Here is a 20,257-nt window from a genome sequence, read left to right as displayed (position 1 = left end):
TTACTTACTTACTACCTCCAACAGCCACTTACAGCATTGATATTTTCAATGAATTATTCACCATGATTATAGGATACCTTTTGTGATCTGTCAATGCCAATACAAACGCTGTTAATGTAGATAAGGAATTTGTGGTTTTTGAATTAATATACTTTGTTTTAAACTTCTTTATGCTGAACTGCATTTATCATTTTTCACTCAGGTGGAAAACCTTTTGAAGCTTTACACAATCCTTTTCAATGTAACACTCTGCACTGATTGTTATCATCAGCAAATCTGGGCACTCACGGTTCATTCCTAACTCCAGATCACTTAAAATTAACTTAAAAAGCACAGATCTAACACTGACCTTGTAATGGGGTCAGGGAAGAAGGAACACTTTGTTCAAATCTCTATTTTAACCAAATGTTGATTTGTTCTTCTTTCTTGTTTCTTCAACTAATTTTCTCACATGAAAGCACTCGTCTTAAAAAATTCTGCTGAGTTTGCTTAGGAGCCTTAAGGAGGGACTTTATCATAATCCGTTATCAAAACCACTAAATCAGTTGCTTCTCTTCCTAAATCAACAAGCCCTTTAGAAAGTCAATTGTGCCTTGGTTATCTTGTGGCTTGACTGTTGCAATACACTCTACCTGGGCTACCTTTGAAGACCACCTGGAAACTCCAACTGGTCCGGAATCAGTGATGTGAGCAGTGATGGGAAATGCCTCTGAGAGCTTCAGTGGTTGCCTGTTTGCTTCCATGTGCGATTCAAGTTGCTGCCCCTTACCTATAAAGCCCTATGTGGTATAGGATATTGTTAATTGAGGTACTCCTTATCTCCCCTAGTATGTGCCTGTCCACCAGTAGGGTTGTCCCACTATAGGTTCTAAAAGTCTCTCAGGAGCATGCCTTCTCTGTTGGAGGGCCAGTTCTATGGAACGAGGTTCCCCCCCAAGGTATGGGTGGCTCCCACCCTACTTATGTTTTGGAGGCTTGAGGCATTTAATAATAGAATCAGTTGTGAAGGATAATTTTCATTTTCTAAAAATTAGAAAATACTAATACAATAGCCATTGAAATATATAGTACAAATAAAAGACAGTGATGCTATTTGGGTTATGACTAATCTATGTTACATACAAAGACTTCTTCTCTTTTTTGAAAGTTTTATTAAATGTATATTACCTCTTAGGAAAGGCTAAACAAAATCTTAACTTAGATCAAAGCAACAAGATACAAAACCTCCTTGAGTCTTTCCGGACAGAAGATCCATAACTCTTATTAGCCAATTGTATGTTTTTCAGAGCAAAAATTATTTTTTTAATCATATTATTGGTAATTGGGAAAAAAGAAAACTTCATGATTAAATCACGTGAAATGGACTTCAGGAAGAAAAAGTGGAGAGGATGATGATAGAATATGCCCCATAGCTGATTTGTAAACTTTAACTTTATGAAATCGCAATCTCAGTTAACTGGGTAGTTGTGCATTCTGCTCTAGAGTCTAGAAAGCTTGGCTTTATGGGGATACAACTAAATGGAATTTGCTTTTGTCAACCTTGTTCAACTTCCATCAAAGATCACTATGATCCAGTTCACATAACACATTACAATAGGCTAATATGCAGTTGCTGGATTTGCATAAAACATGAACACAACCAATGTGATTAATTTATGTTTCAAACAGTTGGATAATTCAGTCAACTATGTTTTGATCATGACATTATTTCACATACCACCAATGTTCCTTTGCTTTTTTTTTGTCATCCTGTAAAGTCTCCTGAAATCTTATTTAATACTGATTTATTAGATTTTGTTTTGCACTTGAGAGTGGATAACATACACAAGAAATCCTGCATAATTCCAAAAATAAATAGTTTAGAACTGCTCCATATTTATGTAATTATGTGCTTTTCCAAATAATGAGATTGAAAAAAAGTAAAAATATTTGTTTTGTTTTCAATAATTTATTTTGTTTCAATAATTAATCTTACTTCTAGTTGGATAGATTATATTACATTAATATAATAATAATAATAATAATAAAGTTGGAAGGGACCTTGGAGGTCATCGAATCCAACCCCCTGCTCAGGTAGGAAACCCTACACCATTTCAGACAAATGGCTGTCCAGTCTCTTCTTAAAAACTTCCAGTGTTGGAGCATTCACTGCTTCTGGAGGCAGGTTGTTCCATTGGTTAATTGTTCTAACTGTCAGGAAGTTTCTCCTTAGTTCTAGGTTGCTTTTCTCCTTGATTAGTTTCCATCTGTTGCTTCTTGTCCTGCCTTCAGGCGCTTTGGAGAATAGCTTCACTCCCTCTTCTTTGTGGCAGCCCCTGAGATATTGGAACACTGCTATTATGTCCCCCCTTGTCCTTTTTTCGTTAAACTACACATACTCAATTCCAGCAACCGTTCCTTATATGTTTTAGCCTCCAGTCCCCTACTCATCTTTGTTGCTCTTCTCTGTACTCTTTCTAGAGTCTCAACATCTTTTTTACATCGTGGTGACCAAAACTGGATGCAGTATTCCAAGTGTGGCCTTTCCAAGGCATTGTAAAGTGGTATTATTACTTCACATGAAGATAGTTTTATTAAAGCCAATGGCCCATTCATTATTACAATATCCTTTTTATTTAGGTGAGCTGCAACAAATTTAACAACCAACTTGCTTGTTAGACTGAGAAAAATACTGATATTAAAACATATTTGATACCTCATTTAGCACAAGTAATAATATTTCTTGTCTAATGACCAACTTTGATTTTACTTCCATGCTACCAATGAAAATGAAAGCATCATAATGACTACACTTGATCATTATTTAAATTATGGTTATCAGGAAAAAATATAATAACCCTAGCCTTTGCCTCAAAAACTTTGAAGAAATGACAGTTGGGATAACAAAGACACAGTGATTTCATACGAACATGAAGAAATGAAAATACAGCATTGTGTTTAGACCAGTGTTTTTCAAACTTGACAAAGGCAAGTTGTGTGGATTTCAACTCCCAGAATTCCCCAGCCAGCAATTCTAAGAGTTGAAGTCCACACATCTTAAAATTGCCACATGTTAAAAACACTGATTTAGACAATACTCGTGGTAAAAACAATATGGAATCAATATATTTACTGGAATAAAATCTACAAGAATTTGAACTATAGCAAACAAAAATACATTGAAAAAGGCAACATCACCAGAATTGGTGGCTTATCCATTGTGCAAGGAAAAGGATCAAAGAACAATTACCTCTATTTAAGATGGAACCAAGTCTCTTTCCATAATGAAAGAAGTATAATCATTTGTCAGTTATTCTTCCAAATTACGTAGTGAATAGAAAGCTGATATAGAAAAGACTGAAAAATGTTTGAGTAAAATCTTATATACAAAATTTACAGGATGACCAAAAAAGTAATTTATTAACATATAACTGAAGCGGATATTGAAGATTCAATATAAAAAAAATGAAACTGTGAAGGTCTAACACATGTAATATACTACTCTATAAGACTTTCCAATAAATTCTGGGTAAATCTTTAATTCAAGTAATGAATGAGATTTAGAAATGTGAAGAAGCTCCTTTGTCAGGGAAAAGCAGTTTTGTTTCTTTGATTTACTGTTTAAAGAAAGAAAGAAAAAAAAATATCTTGCTCTGATTCACATAGACCTATTCTATTTCTTTCTTTGAACACAGGAAGCTGTTCATAGCAGTACTTGCTAAGAGAATAAATGATTTTTAAAACTAGAATGATGCATCCTGATTCGTCCTGAAGAGATGAGAAATTATACTATACATATTTTGAATGTTATTGACAAGATCAGTTTAAAACATTAAAAAGTGGCTGGGATCTCTCTTGACGCAGAAAAAGCTTTGATAATATGAACTGTTTCTTTATATTTCTAAGAATCCTGTCCATAGAAAAGTCCATCCACACTCACTGCCTACTCACCTGGTTCATATGTTCTTGAAGTTCCAGTGTCGTATGATGAGAATAAATAGATCCAGGGAAGTCCAAATATTTCAGTTATCTAAAATGCATTCAAATCACACTTCAAAATGTTTAAAATGTCATGTTTCTTCCTAAACGTCACAGCTGAGAACTTGTAGGCGTGGTCAGAACAAATGACCGCACTTATAGGCTCTGTTTCAATGCTTGGACTGCTACTACATTTGTGGCTCATGTTCTAAAAGGCTACAGTCTGAGAACCATGTAAAATGTGCTGAAATGGTACAGCTAGTCCCTGTTGAACAACCACTCATTTAGTGACTCTTTGGAGTTATGATGGCATTGTGCAAGGAGGTTTCATATCAAGCAGGACTCCTGTATTTTTACTAAGAAAAATACATGGATGGAAAATATAAAATAATTGCCAAACGATGGTCCCCTCAGCCAGTTGAACATGCTGGTAAAGAAGAACAGAGAATGTTTCAGAGCACTAAAGATGATTATGATATGATTAGATTAAAGTATTTGTGATGTCTAGTTGCTGATCTTGCCATAAAGGAAAGAAAAAGCTGAAGCTGAACCTACGGAATTACAGTGGTAACACAAAACCTAATAAACATGAACATAGGAAAGCTCAACACAGTGAAATATGAAATGAAATGACTAGGATTATATATTTCATCCAGAAGATCACACTGTTTATTACTCAGGATATAGGAGCGCAGTGGCTTATGAGGTTAGAACACGAGGCTGACTATTGGCAGGCTCATGTTTGAGACCCATTGCTGCCATGGGGCAGGGTGAGTTCCCATCACATGCTCCAGCTTTTGCCAATCCAGCAGTTCCGAAAGCAGGCAACCATGAGTAGATAAATGAGTACTACTTCAGTGGGAAACCTCAGAGGGACGTGAAAAGAATCCCTAATTGGACATCCCCCAGGACAATAGTCCCGTTACCAGCAAATCCTTTCACCATGGAAGCATTTTGGTGCTTCTGACATGGAAGTACTAGTATTTACTCAGGATATGAAAAACAAAGAAGGAACAGTATTGCTTTCAGATTGGAAAAGGAATAATAAGAACAGTACTTGGCTACAATGCATTCAATAACTGAATATTATCAATTAGATTTAATAGACAACCCTTTAAAATAACAGTCATTCAAGTTTATGCTCCAACTATAAATACTAATGTAGAAGAGTTTTATGAGTATTATGATCAAGTTCATAAAGTTGCTCTCAAGATGTTCTCCTTGTGATTGGAGACTGGCATGCTAAAGTTGGAAGTCTTAAAGAGGAAAATAATGTAATTGGATTATATGAAACTAAAGTGAAGCAGAAGACCAGCCTAACAATTGCTGCTATTCCCATTATTTCTTTAAGTTAACAATGGGTTCAAGCAACCAAAACAATGCCAAGAAGCAGTATTACAACAACATCTGTAAAGACGTTGAAGATAAAAATAGGCATAGAACAGTGGTTCTCAACCTTTTTAATGCTGCGACCCCCAACTGGTCGTAAGTCGAGGACTACTCAACTGGTCATAAGTCGAGGACTACTCAACTGGTGCAGCACCGTTTGCAGAATGGGACTTTTGGCGGGCTCAGCAGGGCAGAGACAGCCTGGACAATTCCTATTGGCTTTTGAAAGCCAATAGAATTAGACTCTATTCAAGAGAGTCTATTCTATTGGCTTTCAAAAGCCAATAGAATAAAAGGGAGTAGCACAGCTAAGGAAAAGGGGGAAAAAATGGCGGACTGCATTGTTTGGCGACCCCCGTGAAATGGGGTCCCGACCCACAGGTTGAGAACCACTGGCATAGAAGAACAAGTGATGTCTCTCAAAAGTTCTCTGAACTCTGAAGAGGTTCCAACCTTGTATGTTAAAGGAGACCAACAGACAAACAGTAACCGGTTCAAAGAAGATCAAGCAAAAATGAAAGATGTATACTGAAACACTGTACAGTAAACATCTAAGATACCTTCAAAGATATTTCTTACATACAAAATCTCTAGTACTAGAAAATGAAGTTAGATTAGTTCTCACTAGAGGCTCAAGTGACTATGCCAAATTATCCTACTTCAGAGACAAATAAAAAACTTTCCATTAAGGCTCTATTGCTCAGAAAGGTGGAAGAAAAGAGGAGAGGATGACCAGCAATAAAATAGAAGGTCTTAGTTACAGTGGCAACAAGTGCACCATTGGAAAAACCTGAAAGAGCAAGGGTAGATTGTCTGTCACAGAGAAAATTTATGTGGTGCTAAAAGTTGACACTGACATAGTGGCATATAATCAATCAATCAAACTATTTTCTTTGAAAAGTCCACAGATAGGATACAGTACATACATTTGCAGGAATAAATTTCTAATAGACCAGCACTACTACTTTTAGGACAGGGTATGTAATTTATGGCAGTCCAAAGACTAGCTGAGTCTGCTGAAAATTGTTTTTCAGCAGGAGATTCACAGCAATTTTGTGTTATGAGATGGTTGATTCTGAATTAATGGAGTCAGACAAGGGACAGCTCTGAGCTTATGAACTTTAATTACATAAGTTTCCATTATGGAAAAAAACAGAAATTGCTACATTGCCCATGAACTAAAAAGGGAGGGAGGGGTCAGTACAGAGGTATTAAGTTGTCATATTTATTAAAAGATTGGAATTGTCTGCTTTTGTGCTCTCTTTGTAGCATGATATTTGCTTTCCCTTTTAACATGTCCTTCTGAACCCTAACAATTTCAGTAAAGAAACTTGTAGAGTTCAAATTTATTCCTTTCCAAAGAGGGTGCTGAGTTAAAGGTTCTAAACGCATACCAGTAAGTTTTGAACACAGCTGATATTTACATCTTTCAATGTTTATGCAGTTTTAAATTGCCTTCTAAAATTCATGTTTTTGCTGCCATGATATTTCAATGGGCAATTACATGTGTCCCTAACAAAGAGAAATAGAACATTAAGCATGACAGCACTTGATAAACTGCTAAGTGACTTTGCCTCACATTCTCAAAGCAATATGGCATTTTTAAAATTAACTTGAAGCTGAATTTATAAGCTAACCAATGAAAGTCAAACTGCAAGTCAGATAATCTGATTTTGTTTATTGAGCCATGCATTCAGCCATGAAGTCTCCCAAGTGTGAAGAAGGTTACATACCAAAGAAAGACTGGGCCTCCAAGCTTCAAAAAAGCATTGATGTGTTGCTGTTATATATCAAGCGGTGTGTCATACTTTCATCATACAAAAAATATTGGTCATTCCAGATTTAAGTAACACTCTAAGCCTTAGCCCTGGTAAATATGCACAATAATAGATAAGAGGATGGTACAAATATGCTAGAAAGCACTTTCCTAACTCTATGCATTTTACTAAAATAACTTAACAAAACACTTGACAAAAAAAAAAAAAAAACCTTAGATGGTCAATAGTATCCCAACACAGAAATGAAACAATGAAGATTGGATAATTTAGCTTGTGAGTGTTTTGATTCCCAAAGATGGTAGGTCCGAGTACAACTCAAACTCCCATCACGGCAATTCTTATTAGAGAAGGTTTTCAATCCCAGCCCTTTGCAGCTGCTTCTGCTGTCATTTCCTAATTATGTGGTTGTTGTGCTCTAGGATGTCTTTAACACATTGGTCATAGATCAAGTGTCATCAGGATCTGTGTTAGCATAGGCTACACAATACTGTATGTGCTTCCCCCACACACACACAATACTAATATAGGGCTTTTACTCTTTTTGTGTGGATAATGTTTTTGGGTCCTTGTTTACTCATTTCTTACAAACTGTCTAATAGAATCCATAGTTCATGGAATAGTACCCTGGTTAAACCATATGCTTGCCACAGGGACTTTTCCTGTGATGATCAAGTGTGTGTCTCTGTAGCTTTCTCAAAGATTGCTGAGAATACCCACTCAGTTTATTGCTCTTGGCCTGCAGTGCAATGATTAGAGGACTAATGGTGATATTTGTAGAGGTCAAATCCCTTTATTCTTAAGGTCAGTAACAAGAATGGTATAATACCATCAATTTATTTGAAAGGCAATTCAAATAAAAACAACTAAAATTGTATCAATAAAATAACGTTATTAGATGAAATCTAAAAAGGCAACTAATTGACTACATTTCTAAAACTATTAGGCAAATGATTAGGAAACAGCTAAAATAAAGATGCTTTTAACATTGTAATGTAATAGTTAATCATTTTTTAAGTTGCTTAAGAGTCAGTTGTAAGTAAATGTGTAAATATAAATCTATATAAATTTAATTGCTATTTATTGTTGCCAACAATATAAACATAATTATTTTTAAATGTTATCCTATAATATCCACAAAACATTCTTAAAAGCAAGAATGATGCAATCTTTCTGCCAGAGTTACCAGGTGTCAGGCGGCATATAAATTTAAATAATAATAATACAGTAATGAAAGAGCCAGTTTGGTCTAGTGGTTTAGGTACTTGCCTAGAAACTAGTCCTCCCTTAGGTGTGAAAACTAGCTGGGTGACTTTGGGCCAGAAGATTCTCAAGAGAACCCACTTCACGGGATTGTTGTTCTTGGGAAAATAAGAGGCAGGAGTAAGAGGTATGGTCACTGCCCTGAGGATAGCTAAATAATTAGATGTAAAATTATTTTAAAATTCTCTTTTCACCCCTATGAGTGATATGTGTCTTCCTCAATTTCAGATCCTCCCAGAGACCTGGGAGTTTGAGGGTTTTGTGCAATATCTTAACTGTTTCTAGCACTACACTCATTTGGACAGAGAATTCTGATATTGTTCCTGGGATCTGTTGTAGCCAACCCCCTACTTAAGAGTCACTGCTCTTACTATCACTGGTACCACTTTGGTCTTCACATTCCACATCCTCTCCAGTTACTCCTTCAGGCCTTGACACTTCTCCAGCTTCTCATACTCCTTCTTCTGGATGTTGTTGTCACTTGTCACTGTTACATCTATTACCACAGCTGTCTTCTGTCCGTGTCTACTACCACAATGTCTGGTTGATTGGCCAGTACCTACCTGTTCATCTGGAAGTCCCACAAGATTTTAACCTTTGTATTCTTCATGATCTTCTGTGGAATCTTCCATCTGGACTTGGGAGGATCTAGATTCTAGCCCATATACTGTGCAGATGTTCCTGTACATAATGCCAGCTATTTGGTTGTCATTCAATGTACATTGTTCCTGCCAGTATCTTATACCCTCCACTATATGCTGGACTGTCACTAAAGCGTTTCTGCAAAGTCTGCACCTTTGGTCCTATCTAGTATGGTAGACCCCTGCTTCTATAGATCTGGTGCTTAGTGCTTGTTGTGCTGCAAAAACAGTGCCTCTGTGCTGTATTTTAGTCCAGCCCTTTCCAGCCACTAGTGGGATTTCCCAGTGCCCACCATCTCAACTATCTGTTGATGGTACATTCCACACAAGGTCCTCTCTTGCTATGGCACTTCCTCTGCTTGATCTTCCTAACATGTCTGCTGCTGCCTCAGGCATTCTCTCAACAGCTCATCCTTGGGTGCCATTTTACTCATGTACTCCTGGATGCCGTGGATTTCATCCAGTGGTTTCAAAACTCATTAGACTCCACTCACTCTCTTTCCAACTGATGTAGTCTCTGGATATTGAACCTGAGGTAGAAATTTCCAAACATCATGATGAGAGTCCAGGTTTTCATATCATCAGCTTCCATGCTCTCTTTCGGCCAGCTTACTATTCTGGCAGGATATCTGATTACTGGCAGGGCATACATGTTGATTGTGCAAATCTTGTTCTTCCCATTGAACTGGCTCTTCAGGACCTGCCTTATCTTGTAGTGGTACTTGAATGTTGTTGACTTCCTTGCCCCCTTACTATGGTTCCCCTGAAACTGTGGAATACCAAAATACTTGTAACTGGTCTCTACACTGCTTTGCAGTCTATTGATTATAGGTAGGTAGTTTTGTGCATGTGTGTTTGTGAGTGTATATTTAAAAGTGGGATAAAATATTAATAATAATATAATAATGCAATCTCCTGAAGAATACCAATGGCAATCAAGGAAAATTTAGTTACGGTATATTCCTGAAAGTTTTGGGACTTCAAGATACTGTATTTGAAAAATTGGGAAAAATAGGATCAGCTTCAATTTTGCAGTGCTTGGCAATTAAAAGAGATGTGATTACATCTTTGCACCAATCAGAGTAAAAAGAGCAATGAAGAAAACTGTATGCTATTGATTGGATTTCTCCCTATGGATATAGATATAGACTATCTTGTATGGGCATGCCACTTGCCATTTAATTTTCTTCTAGAATTGTTAAAAGTAAGATATTAATTTAATCTAAAAGCTGGTATGTGTTTTGGGCATGGGATGTTAAAGAACTACCTGACTGCTTAGAATGGTCTCTCTTGCATACCTACGTGGTAGATTTTTGAAGTAGAAGTTGGGTTCTTCTGTAGATCAAGATTGAGAATCCGTTGTTTGTCTCTGACTGCGTTTAGCCAATTGAGATCAAATACTGTGTTGAGTATCGGTAAAATATTGGACTGGAAAATATTTCAATTAGCCTTAAGGGAATAGAATTATCCTTCTGGTCAAAGGGTTTTAAATTAAAAAAACAAAACGAACGACAAATCCTGTATTTCATCTAGCAGAATTGCTTTTAGGCCAATAGCTAAATTAAATTTGCTTCTAGTCTTCATAAGGATTTGGAACTGCATCTGGGCATGCACTGCAAGCACCTTTGGAATTTGATTGCATAGTTGCTATAATGAAATACATCAGAGAAGCCAGCTTTCCTAGATGGGAAGAGAAGCAAAAGAGCAAGAAGGTCAAGAAAAACTTCCTTTGGTAAACATACAGAAGACTGATCCGAGGAATCAGGACAGTGAAGAAACCTCAGTGCCATTGGAAACAGGAATCCATGGCAGGCTGTTCCTCTGGACCAGTGTCTTTCAACCTTAGCAACTTTGAGAGAATTCCCAGAATTCCCAGCCAACATATTGAAGTCCACACCTCTTAAAATTGCTGAGATAAACACAGTTCTAGAGAATGACTGTCAGTCACCTGAGAAAACCATGCCACAGAACATTGGATCAACAAAAATCAAAGAAATGCTCTGAGAAAGAAGGGGTATGTGATGGTATTAAGTGTTTCTCTGTGAAGGGGAACTGAACAGCTATATGCAGATTCAGTAAGATGTTGTGCCTTTTACAGTGTATAAGATATGACAGAAATGGCACTTAGCCTATTGAAACCCACTGACAATGGGTTTGTCCATGCGAGAATGACAAAAAATCCTGAAAGGAATCTGGAGACTACGAGACTTTGGGCATGAAAGTGAAGGAAATGGAAGCAAATAGATTTTTCATCATTTTTTCAACATTAGGTCATGAAGAAAACATAATCCTGGAAGTCAAAATTTGATTACTCAAATGGTGTCACCAGGGATACTGACAATGGTTTGTGCCAGTGTTTCTCAACCTCTGCAACATTACGATGTGTAGACTTCAACTGGCTGGCATTCTGGGAGTTGACATCCCAGAATATTGGAGAAGTTGAGAAACAATGGTCTATGATATGAAAGATTTCTGGAAGAAACATCTTACAAAAACAAGGAAGGAAATATTTGGCAGCTGCCTCACAAACTTCATTAGAATGGTATAAAATTAGAATAGGAAGACAGCAAAAGTTCAGAACTAAATACATGACTTTTGTATGGACAAAGACCAAGAAAGCAGAACACAAGAGGAAAATAATGGGATAAGCAGAATGAACACTTGGGAGTTTTGCAGAAGACAAGAGAGTGATCGATGGTACTCAAAATTTTAAATGTAGCTACATCAGTGCAAAAAGGATTGTGGGAAATAACTAGAGATTTTAATTTAAGAAGATAAACATGTTATAGGCAATCCTGAAACTTGATGGAACGACACTGATGAGTTCCAAAGTACTGAAAAAGTGCAATTGATTCAAAAAGATAAATTAATTGATCTATAGGGCTGCCCATCTCACAGACTCAAGAGACAGGTGCATATTCTCAGAATCTAAAGAAAAAATATGCTTAAAATTCAGAAATCAAAGCATGGAAACTCTGTTTAAAGTATTTGGGTAACAATAAATAAACAAAAACCTCTTTCATTATAGATTATCACGGCAGGCAGAAGATACAGATAAGATCTTTCTGCATCAGATTATTAGTCTTTCAAAGAAATATCCAATAATAATAATGAGGATTTCAGTTATGCTGACATATGCTGGGCATGTGTAACTCTGGCAAGTCAGAAGTTTAACTCTTTTCTCTTACTGACAACTTTTGTCAGAAGGCAGATGAAATAACAAAGGGGTCTATTATATTGAACCTAATCCTCACCCATAGGGTAGAACTGGTTGAAAAAATGAAGGTGATTTCCTGGAGGAAAGTAATTGTGTTATCCTTGAGTTTGTGATATCAAGAAAATGGATGGAGATTATGTTTATATATTTATATTCTACAAAAAGTCTCATGTTTAATTTGCAACCTTCAATTGGGTGAAACTGGAAGCTATAAGGCAATAATTATTGAAACAAGGTAACTCAAACATGCAATCTTTTAGAATACTGGAACCCATGATATACCAGGAAATAAAATTTGGAAAAGTTGCGCCACTTTAGAACCGCCATGCTGTTGAGGTCAAGTGATTCTTGTTTCCATGCTCCCTGACAAGCTTCCCAAAAGTCAATAGGAAATAGCAAGAACTGTGATTACAGACATCTCTTGCAACCTTCCCAATAGAAAGGCTTTACTTTCAATGGGGAAGCTGGCAGGGAAGTGTCCCAAATTATGTAAGTCTCCCCTACCCCTTCCCCAGTCCTTCTGAGCACATGCCAGCCACTCGCACAAGCCCTCCCTCCCCCACCCAGCAGCAACCAGTTACTACCTGCTGGCTTCGGGCTTATAACTTCTGGATGATTTCATAATCCTCATTTAAGTCAGTGGGAAAGCTGGTAGGAACTCCAAACTCAAGGTGTGACAGGAAGAGGGAGGGAGGGAGGGAGGGAAAGCAAAAAAGAAACATGTTTTCCAATGCTTCCTGCCAGCTTCCCACAAGAAACCTCAATGGGGAAGCTGATGGGAAGTCAGAAGTCATTCCCACTTATTTTTTTTTGCCTGTTCATGGTCATTCTCTTTCACTATTTAGGTAACGAAATATCTTTGAAGTGATGACCCAATGAGTCATGGGTTGTCTAGTATATATATATATATATGAGTGTGTGTGTGTGTGTCTAGGCAGAAAAAGATTAACTAACACTGACATCTTTTTAGAAATCAATAGTGGATTATTTAGGAAAATATGCACTTTTTCTTCATAGGACTATATTGATCACTTCTAAAGTATTTAAATTTTTCTAAATGCAGAGATTAAAATATATGTTCACAATCCAATAAATTCAAAACTAAAGGAACAACAAAAGGAAAAGAAAGAAGTAACACTGGTGTGAACTGGATTATCCAATTTGTTTAATTTATTCCTTAATATCACAACTGTACAACTTTCATACATACAGAAGGAAATGCATATTGACTACACCATGGTATGTAGATGCATTTCCAATTATAATACAGTTAAGTGCAATTCCACTTGAAAATGTACATTTGTACAACTTATACAAAGTAAAGACTGCTACACTATTATTCTGTGACAGTATAAAGCCTTGATTTATGTTAAGTTTCACTACTAAACCATATTCTGGTTAAATACAAAATATACTAAATCATTTTTAAAAGGCCTTTGTGGTAGTTGGCCAGTATATAAAATATGTTGTGTAAAATTTAACCTTCTGCATTTTTAAAAAATAAGCTTGTAACATGTTGTCATAGAGAGCTATTAAGAGTGACACATTTAATAGGAGCCATGCTGTAACTTCTTTTCCTTTGCTATTGCATCAATCACCAACAGAAAAGTTCACCTTCATCTCTCTTAGAAACCAAAACCCGCTGAAAGCAATGGTCTTTAATTCCCAGTAAGATGTTTTAATAGGATGTATGGTGATAGCTCATAGTTTTGGAATTATTTTTAACTGACACAAAGAACACATACTTCCAAGCCATAAAACCAATTCAGAGTTAAGTGTGCTTAAACCTAACTAAAATAAGATGGTTTAAGTACCTACGCTCTACATTTGGTTGTATTTTAGTTAAACTTGCAAGATAATGCTGCTTTATTCAAACTACAGAATACTTTTCTGGAAAGACAAGACCACATTCTTCTACAAGGAAGAATGAAAAATGTTATTCAAGTTTCCATCTACATTTTCACAGGTGAAGTCTTACCAATTTGTGAAAATATGTTTCTTATAAGATGAACCAACAGTTCATTTTTTTGCTAACAACTGTATCAAAGGAAAAAACCCAAACATTTTTCCTATTGCCATTCCTATGACAAGAATGGTTTGATGTATAACCACCTTTAAAAATATACATTTTACAATCCTGTAATCTCAACAAAAAGGTGAGGCAGGAAATAAATATCAGTTCTCAGGGCTTTATTTGCTTTTAAACTAGAGACTACCTATTGTAAGCTCTTTCTTTTTTAGATTTCTCTAGGGCTTTGTCCATCGTTTTCTCATTTTCTCCTCTACATTTGGGACAGTACCACTTGCCCTTGGGTTTATGATTGAGTCCCACACATGAGAAGTGAAACCATTCAATTGGGCATTCATCATTGTCACAGCCTATCATTTCTCCATAGGAGACCTGATTACACAAACAGTAGGTTGGCTCATTGGGATCAATGGGCAGGTCTGCAGGGGAAGCTTCCCTCTCTGCTTTGGTCTTAGATCTCTTCTTTTTCTTGGAAGTTTTTGCTTTCTTCTCCTTTGGTGTTCCTGAAGTGATGTCATCATGATCGTGATTATTAGAAGCATTCTCACGATTTTCATTATTTCTTTGCCTTCTGGATCGCTTATTGTTGGGCTTTTCTGCCTGAGTCAATGTTTCATTCTTTGATTTGTCTTGGTTAGTCTTACCGTTATTTCCAGTAATATCATTAGTCTCTTGGCAGGTTTCAAATAATTCTACATGACTATCAACTTGTCTAGTTCTGTTCTCGACGAGTTCTACCATTTGACTGACAATTTGGATCTTTTCATCTCCCAGTTCTTGACTCCGAATCAGTGCTCTCTGTATACAATGCAATAATCTTCTCTTTTGTACTGCATCTGTTTCCCGTTTGAATTTTTCATAATAATCATCGAGTTCTTTTAAGATCTCTATAAAGAAAGGATAAGGTTGTTATTTATCAGCCGTGCATATAACACAGAAATGTTTAAGCTTCATCAAACATGTTTGCTCAAATAAAAAACTCCCCAAACCTTTAATCATGTACTTTGCTTAGCACTATTTGGAAAAAGGCATGTGTAATTTCTTCTGAATCGAGCTTGACTGCTGCTGATTTTATGAACACATCTTTTTGATTTTCCTGGTAACAGTACAGAAGTTGTTTCTCACTGCTTTATTCCTGAATGACTTTTTTTACGAATTTCATATCTAACCTATGGAATGGGGCAACTTGCCACAACCAACTCGCTGTGGCCAACTCATCATGGCCAACTCGCCACGGCCAACTCACCACAGCCAACTTGCCATGGGAAAACTCACTGCAGAGAATTCTATTTAATTATTTAAAATAAATAAATATTTTAATTTTTGTCAATCACAATTCATTCTGTTCCTCCTTTTGCATCCTTTAATTAGTGTATTCCACCATTTCTTTGTTATTAGCATAAATTTTGTCCAGCAACGAGTTGTCCCACAGCGAGCTGGCTGTGGCAAGTTGGCCATAGCGAACTGTCATAGACCCCTAGCCTATAGCTCTTATACTATATTCCTTGGAAGTCGCATATTCAGATTATTATTAGTATATGGCCTTGTTACATTAGCCAGGAGACCACAATATTATCGCAGAGTAGTAGTTTGGCTGCCAGTGTACCAGTTCTGTTGTAGGAAATACAGGAGGACAAGTTGCTTCACACCAAAAAGACAAGCGGCTCTTTCTGCAGCGTCACCTCGCCTTCCTCATAGCCACCACACAAACAGGTGCCACGGCTGAGAAGATTCAGAGTCAGCAGGAATCTGACTACTGCATAAAGTACCAACTCGTCTCCCCAATCAAAGTGGTACCTATTGATCTACTTGCATAGAACATGCTTTTGAACTGTCAAGTTGACAGAAACTAAGGCAAGTGATGGGAGCTTACCCCGACACCCAATGCTAGGGCTTGAACTGCTGGAGCAGAGACCATCTCCAGTGTCATTAAGCCACTGAGCCATTGCGCCTCTTCATATTCAGATGCTAACAAAGTACAAACTGTTTAGTTTCTCATCCCAGACAAAATCATTCAGGGACTGTGGCATACTGAGATATAAACAGTAGCCTGGGGATAAAAATATTGTTGGTATAAAAAAATACTGTTGATAAGCAAATAAAATAAGCATTCTCTGTTGCTTCAAGATTTTACTCAGAGGCTCTGCTTCAAGTCACCATGGTTTATTTTGCTCATTATTTAGATATGTGTCTGCGTGTATAATGTACAAAAAGTTAAAACTGACTTGAGGTTTTTGGTAATTTCATGGACATATAGTTTTTTTTAAAGCATCACTAAAGTAGTCTACAACTGTTTTCTTTTATTTCTTTTTGGGGAGGGGGCAGGGGTTTTCCCAGTACTGGGAATTTCCTGGTGGCCTCCCAACTTTTACTTACTGGACTAAGTAGTTTAGCTTTTAAAATCAGCAAGGTTGGTAAGGTACTGCCACCTAGTTGAGCCTTTAATGTATTAGCCTCTAAAACATTGTCAATAATTTACGCGATTTAAATTATGCAATTTACTTATCTTTGCTTATATTAATTATATGGTGTACAGTGTTAGCCACTGTTTTTACTCTAAAATCCGAACTGTCTTTCAAACTATTTGTAAGCCATCTTGAGAAAATACATGGTTTTCAAGGCCGGAATATGTCAGTCTCTTTTAAATTAAGAGGCAAAACACAGAAACACAATGTGTATTTCGTGTAATTTACACGCAAAACTCTACTCCATTGATTTTCTTTTTCAAATATAAACAGGGCGTCAGTCTTGGAACTGAGGCAACCTCTGTCTCCCGGGATGACCATTTATTCCGTCCACGTCTTTATTTTAGACCAGGGCTTGAAGGGGTCTTCTACGTATCAAGCCAACGAGACATACCATTTGGACAAAAGGGAAGAGAGCAAAAATGGATTTGCCTCGACCCGCGAAATCCCGGTCACAGCCGTAGTAAATGAACGCGCGGGACGAAACAGAGAAGGCCCCGCCCCCACCCCGCTTCCAGGGCAGCGGTCAATTGCGCGGATGAAGGGGCGGGGCCACCCCAGAGTACAAGAGGCCTTCCGCGACCGCGGCGTCGCTGAGGGGGTGGAGCAGAACGAGGAGAGCGCGCGCTGGGAGCGGGAAAACAAGGACCCTCAGGCCCCGCCTCATCGCCGGGAGTGTGCGCTCGCGTCCGTTCCCACATTCGAAAAAGACCTAGTTCATCCCAGCTGCCTCTCTTATTTTCTGCCAATCAGAAGCGCCTCCCTTGCCTCCCCCCCATCTCCTTCTGAGGCAACGAAGCCACTCCCTCCCCATCCCTCCCACAGGATGCGATTTCGAGGACCATTGTTCTTAGAAGGGAAGTGGCGGTAGGCGTGAGTGCGTGTATGTCTGTTTTTCTCTTTACGTCTGTCTTTAATAGAACGTACGCGAAGAGCAGGAACCGTCCAGCTGGCCAATCAAGCTCTGGCATCTCCCACCACAGCCCGCCTGGGTCGAAACCGTCCAATTAGAATAAGGAATCACACCAATAGCCCACTCTCTAGCTAAAAAGTATTCCCACCAATCAGGAGGGAAAGCCCCAAACCAACCTCCACCTCCTTGAATGTCAATGTTCCAATCAGGTCCCGAGGGCGGGCCGACGACCACCTTCATCTTCCACATCAACCCATTAGTCACCGCACGCCTTCAACTCTTCCTTCAACTAGCAAGCCAATCAATCGCAGAGGAGCAGCCGGGGCAGTTCGAACTATTAGAAGAAACCTCCGCCCTGCCGCTTCCCCACCCCTCCGCCCCTTCGGTCCTGTCAGCGTCACTACGAAGCGAAGATCGGTACAGAATTCAGGGGATACTAATCATTGAGCAACAGGGCGGGGCCAAAGCGGCTTCCTAAGGGAAGTTCCACCAATAATGGCAGAGGAGGCGTGGTGAGCACAATCGGGGAATGACGAGGAGCTATAAAAGCTCTGTGACGGCGCTTTTCACTCTCTTCTTTTAGAGCTCAAGCGCAGAGGCGTCTCCCTTTAGCGCAATCGAGTGCTCACCGCGGGTTGAAATGCCCGCCCTTGTCCTTCAACCCTCCTCTCTTCCGTATTACCCCTGCTCAAACTGCCGTTCATACACGCAAGTTGACGCTTGTCTCTTCCCCTTTTCTCTCGCCTTTCTTACACTCTCTCTCGCCTGCTTTTTGGCGCGTCTTACGGACGGCATATTATAAGTCTTCACCACAAAACAAATACTTGTTGTTCCCATCCTATTCCTCCCTAAGCGCCGCAAACCCCAGCCGGTTCCCATCTCCTCCAGTTCTCCACCGACGGAAAAAGGGAATTTGAACGTGCCAGGGGCACTCCGGTGTCACCTCCACCAGCAGCCGTCGCACTCTTTTCACCGCTCTCCACCCCTTTTACCTCTCACAGCACCCGGTGACAAAAGACTTCTCCAGCTCTTTAACTCCAACCACCATTTCCCGGGTTGCAGAGTGCTAGAGGGAGGGAAGGATCCAGCCTCCCTCTGTAAGAGCTTCAAAACGCGGCAGGAGTTTGGGAAGGGGGGAGGCCCTCCGCACATCCCCAGCCCACACGGGATTTATATAATCGGTTCCCATCACTTTCCGCTCCCTCTCCCAGCAGAATTTGGGCGAGAGCAGCCCGTTTTGAAAGCAAACCCCATTGAAAAAAAGAAGAGGGAACGAAGGCTACAAGCCCGGCCCACCCCTCGCACACTCCAGCTAATCTACCCGCCCGCCCTCTCCCTCTTACTAGCACCCTCTCCTACTACAGCCATTGCGAATACTAGAAATTCCTCAATGTGGTGCCGTAATCACTCTCCCTCCTCTTCTTCCTCGCCGCTGTCCCACCGTCCCCAAAAGCAGTCCCTCTTCGCCGGGGAAAGAGAAACAGCTGCCTCCGTGCCCCATGCGTCCGGATTTCTCTGCCCCTCCTCTGCCCCGCTTCGGTGCCGCCGCCTTTTTGTCCAGCATTTTTACACCTAAAAAGCCAAGTCCTTGCTTCAGAGCGGAGGACCGAAAGGAAGACCTTTTGTTCCGCCCCGAGAGGGAAAAAAGAACTGGGTATCCCTGCAGAGCAATCCCCCTTCTCCACTCTCCTTGCTTTCCGCTTCTCTTCTCACTAATAAATAATCCCGATAATAAAAGCCACCCTCTGCTTCAGGCTCGGGGGGCGCTGGGAAGAGACCCAAGAGACCATCTCTACAAACAAGGCAAGCCGAGGTGGCTTCTACAGACTCTCGTCCACCAACACATAAAGGAGAAAGCTCTTACCTTGGTATTTGGCGTCAATTTCCCTCATCAGGGAGACATTTCTCTGCAGATCAAAAGGCAGGGATTCGATCGAGTCCAAGTAATCCTCCACATAGTTCGCTAAATGAAGCTGCTCTCCGTTGGCAGGATTCAACATTTTCATCCGGCCGAAAATTGTGGGTATATTTGTGTGTGTGTATCTCGTCCTCTCACCCCAATGGGCGAGAGTTTTCCTTTCCAGCACGGCAGCCCCAATGGCAGAGACTCGGTCTTCCGCCGCCTCAGTGTCTCTCTCCGGTTCCTCGGATCAAACCGAAAAAAACACCAGAAAAGCTACATCTGAATCTTTTCTTCCCTGAACAGGCAGGCAGGCACACAGTCCGCGAGTCTCTCCAGCAGCAGTAGCAGCTGATTGAATGGCTGTCGTTGTCGGTAACTCACCAAGGAGGTGGTAGGAACAATCAGAGGGATGTGTGTGCGTCTCCGTGTGAGTGTGTGGACAAGAGAGGGGAGGGTGGAAAGGGAGAAGGTCTAGAAAAATACACAGATCTCCCTCGGCAGACAAGTAAGATCCGCGCGGTAAAAATGTCTCGCAGAAGGCAGAAGCAGTGTTTCCCAGTGCATGTCGCTTCTCCTGAGCTGCCGGTGATCTTAATGCAGCTTGCTCTGTACGCCGCACTTGATCCAACGTGGAAAACCCAAATACCAGTTTCAAACACTTGGGAAACATTCAACCCCGCCAGCTAATGCGCGTGCGCAGCACTC

The 20,257-nt window shown here is 39.5% G+C and overlaps 1 protein-coding gene across 2 annotated transcripts; it reads right to left on the bottom strand.

The window, feature by feature from the left end:
* Positions 1-13,385: 13,385 nt before the first annotated feature.
* On the bottom strand, positions 13,386-20,229 carry ING1 (inhibitor of growth family member 1). Of its 2 annotated transcripts, none has more exons than XM_039326745.1 (2): positions 19,514-20,229; positions 13,386-15,158 (listed from the first exon to the last, which is right to left on the bottom strand). In XM_039326745.1, the coding sequence occupies exons 1-2, from the start codon at positions 19,653-19,655 to the stop codon at positions 14,455-14,457; spliced, it is 846 nt and encodes a 281-aa protein (XP_039182679.1). In that variant the 5' UTR covers positions 19,656-20,229; the 3' UTR covers positions 13,386-14,454. The 2 variants fall into 2 exon arrangements, with proteins under 2 accessions (XP_039182679.1, XP_039182680.1); XM_039326746.1 differs by lacking the exon at positions 19,514-20,229 and adding an exon at positions 17,826-18,963.
* Between the last annotated feature and the right edge of the window lie 28 nt (positions 20,230-20,257).

This window comes from Crotalus tigris, unplaced genomic scaffold (genome assembly GCF_016545835.1).
Source record: "Crotalus tigris isolate CLP2741 ecotype Arizona unplaced genomic scaffold, ASM1654583v1 scf7180000024343.1644824, whole genome shotgun sequence".
NCBI lineage: Eukaryota > Metazoa > Chordata > Lepidosauria > Squamata > Viperidae > Crotalus > Crotalus tigris.
Note: the sequence above shows the minus strand (reverse complement) of the source record. Positions and strands in the feature narration are given on the sequence as shown.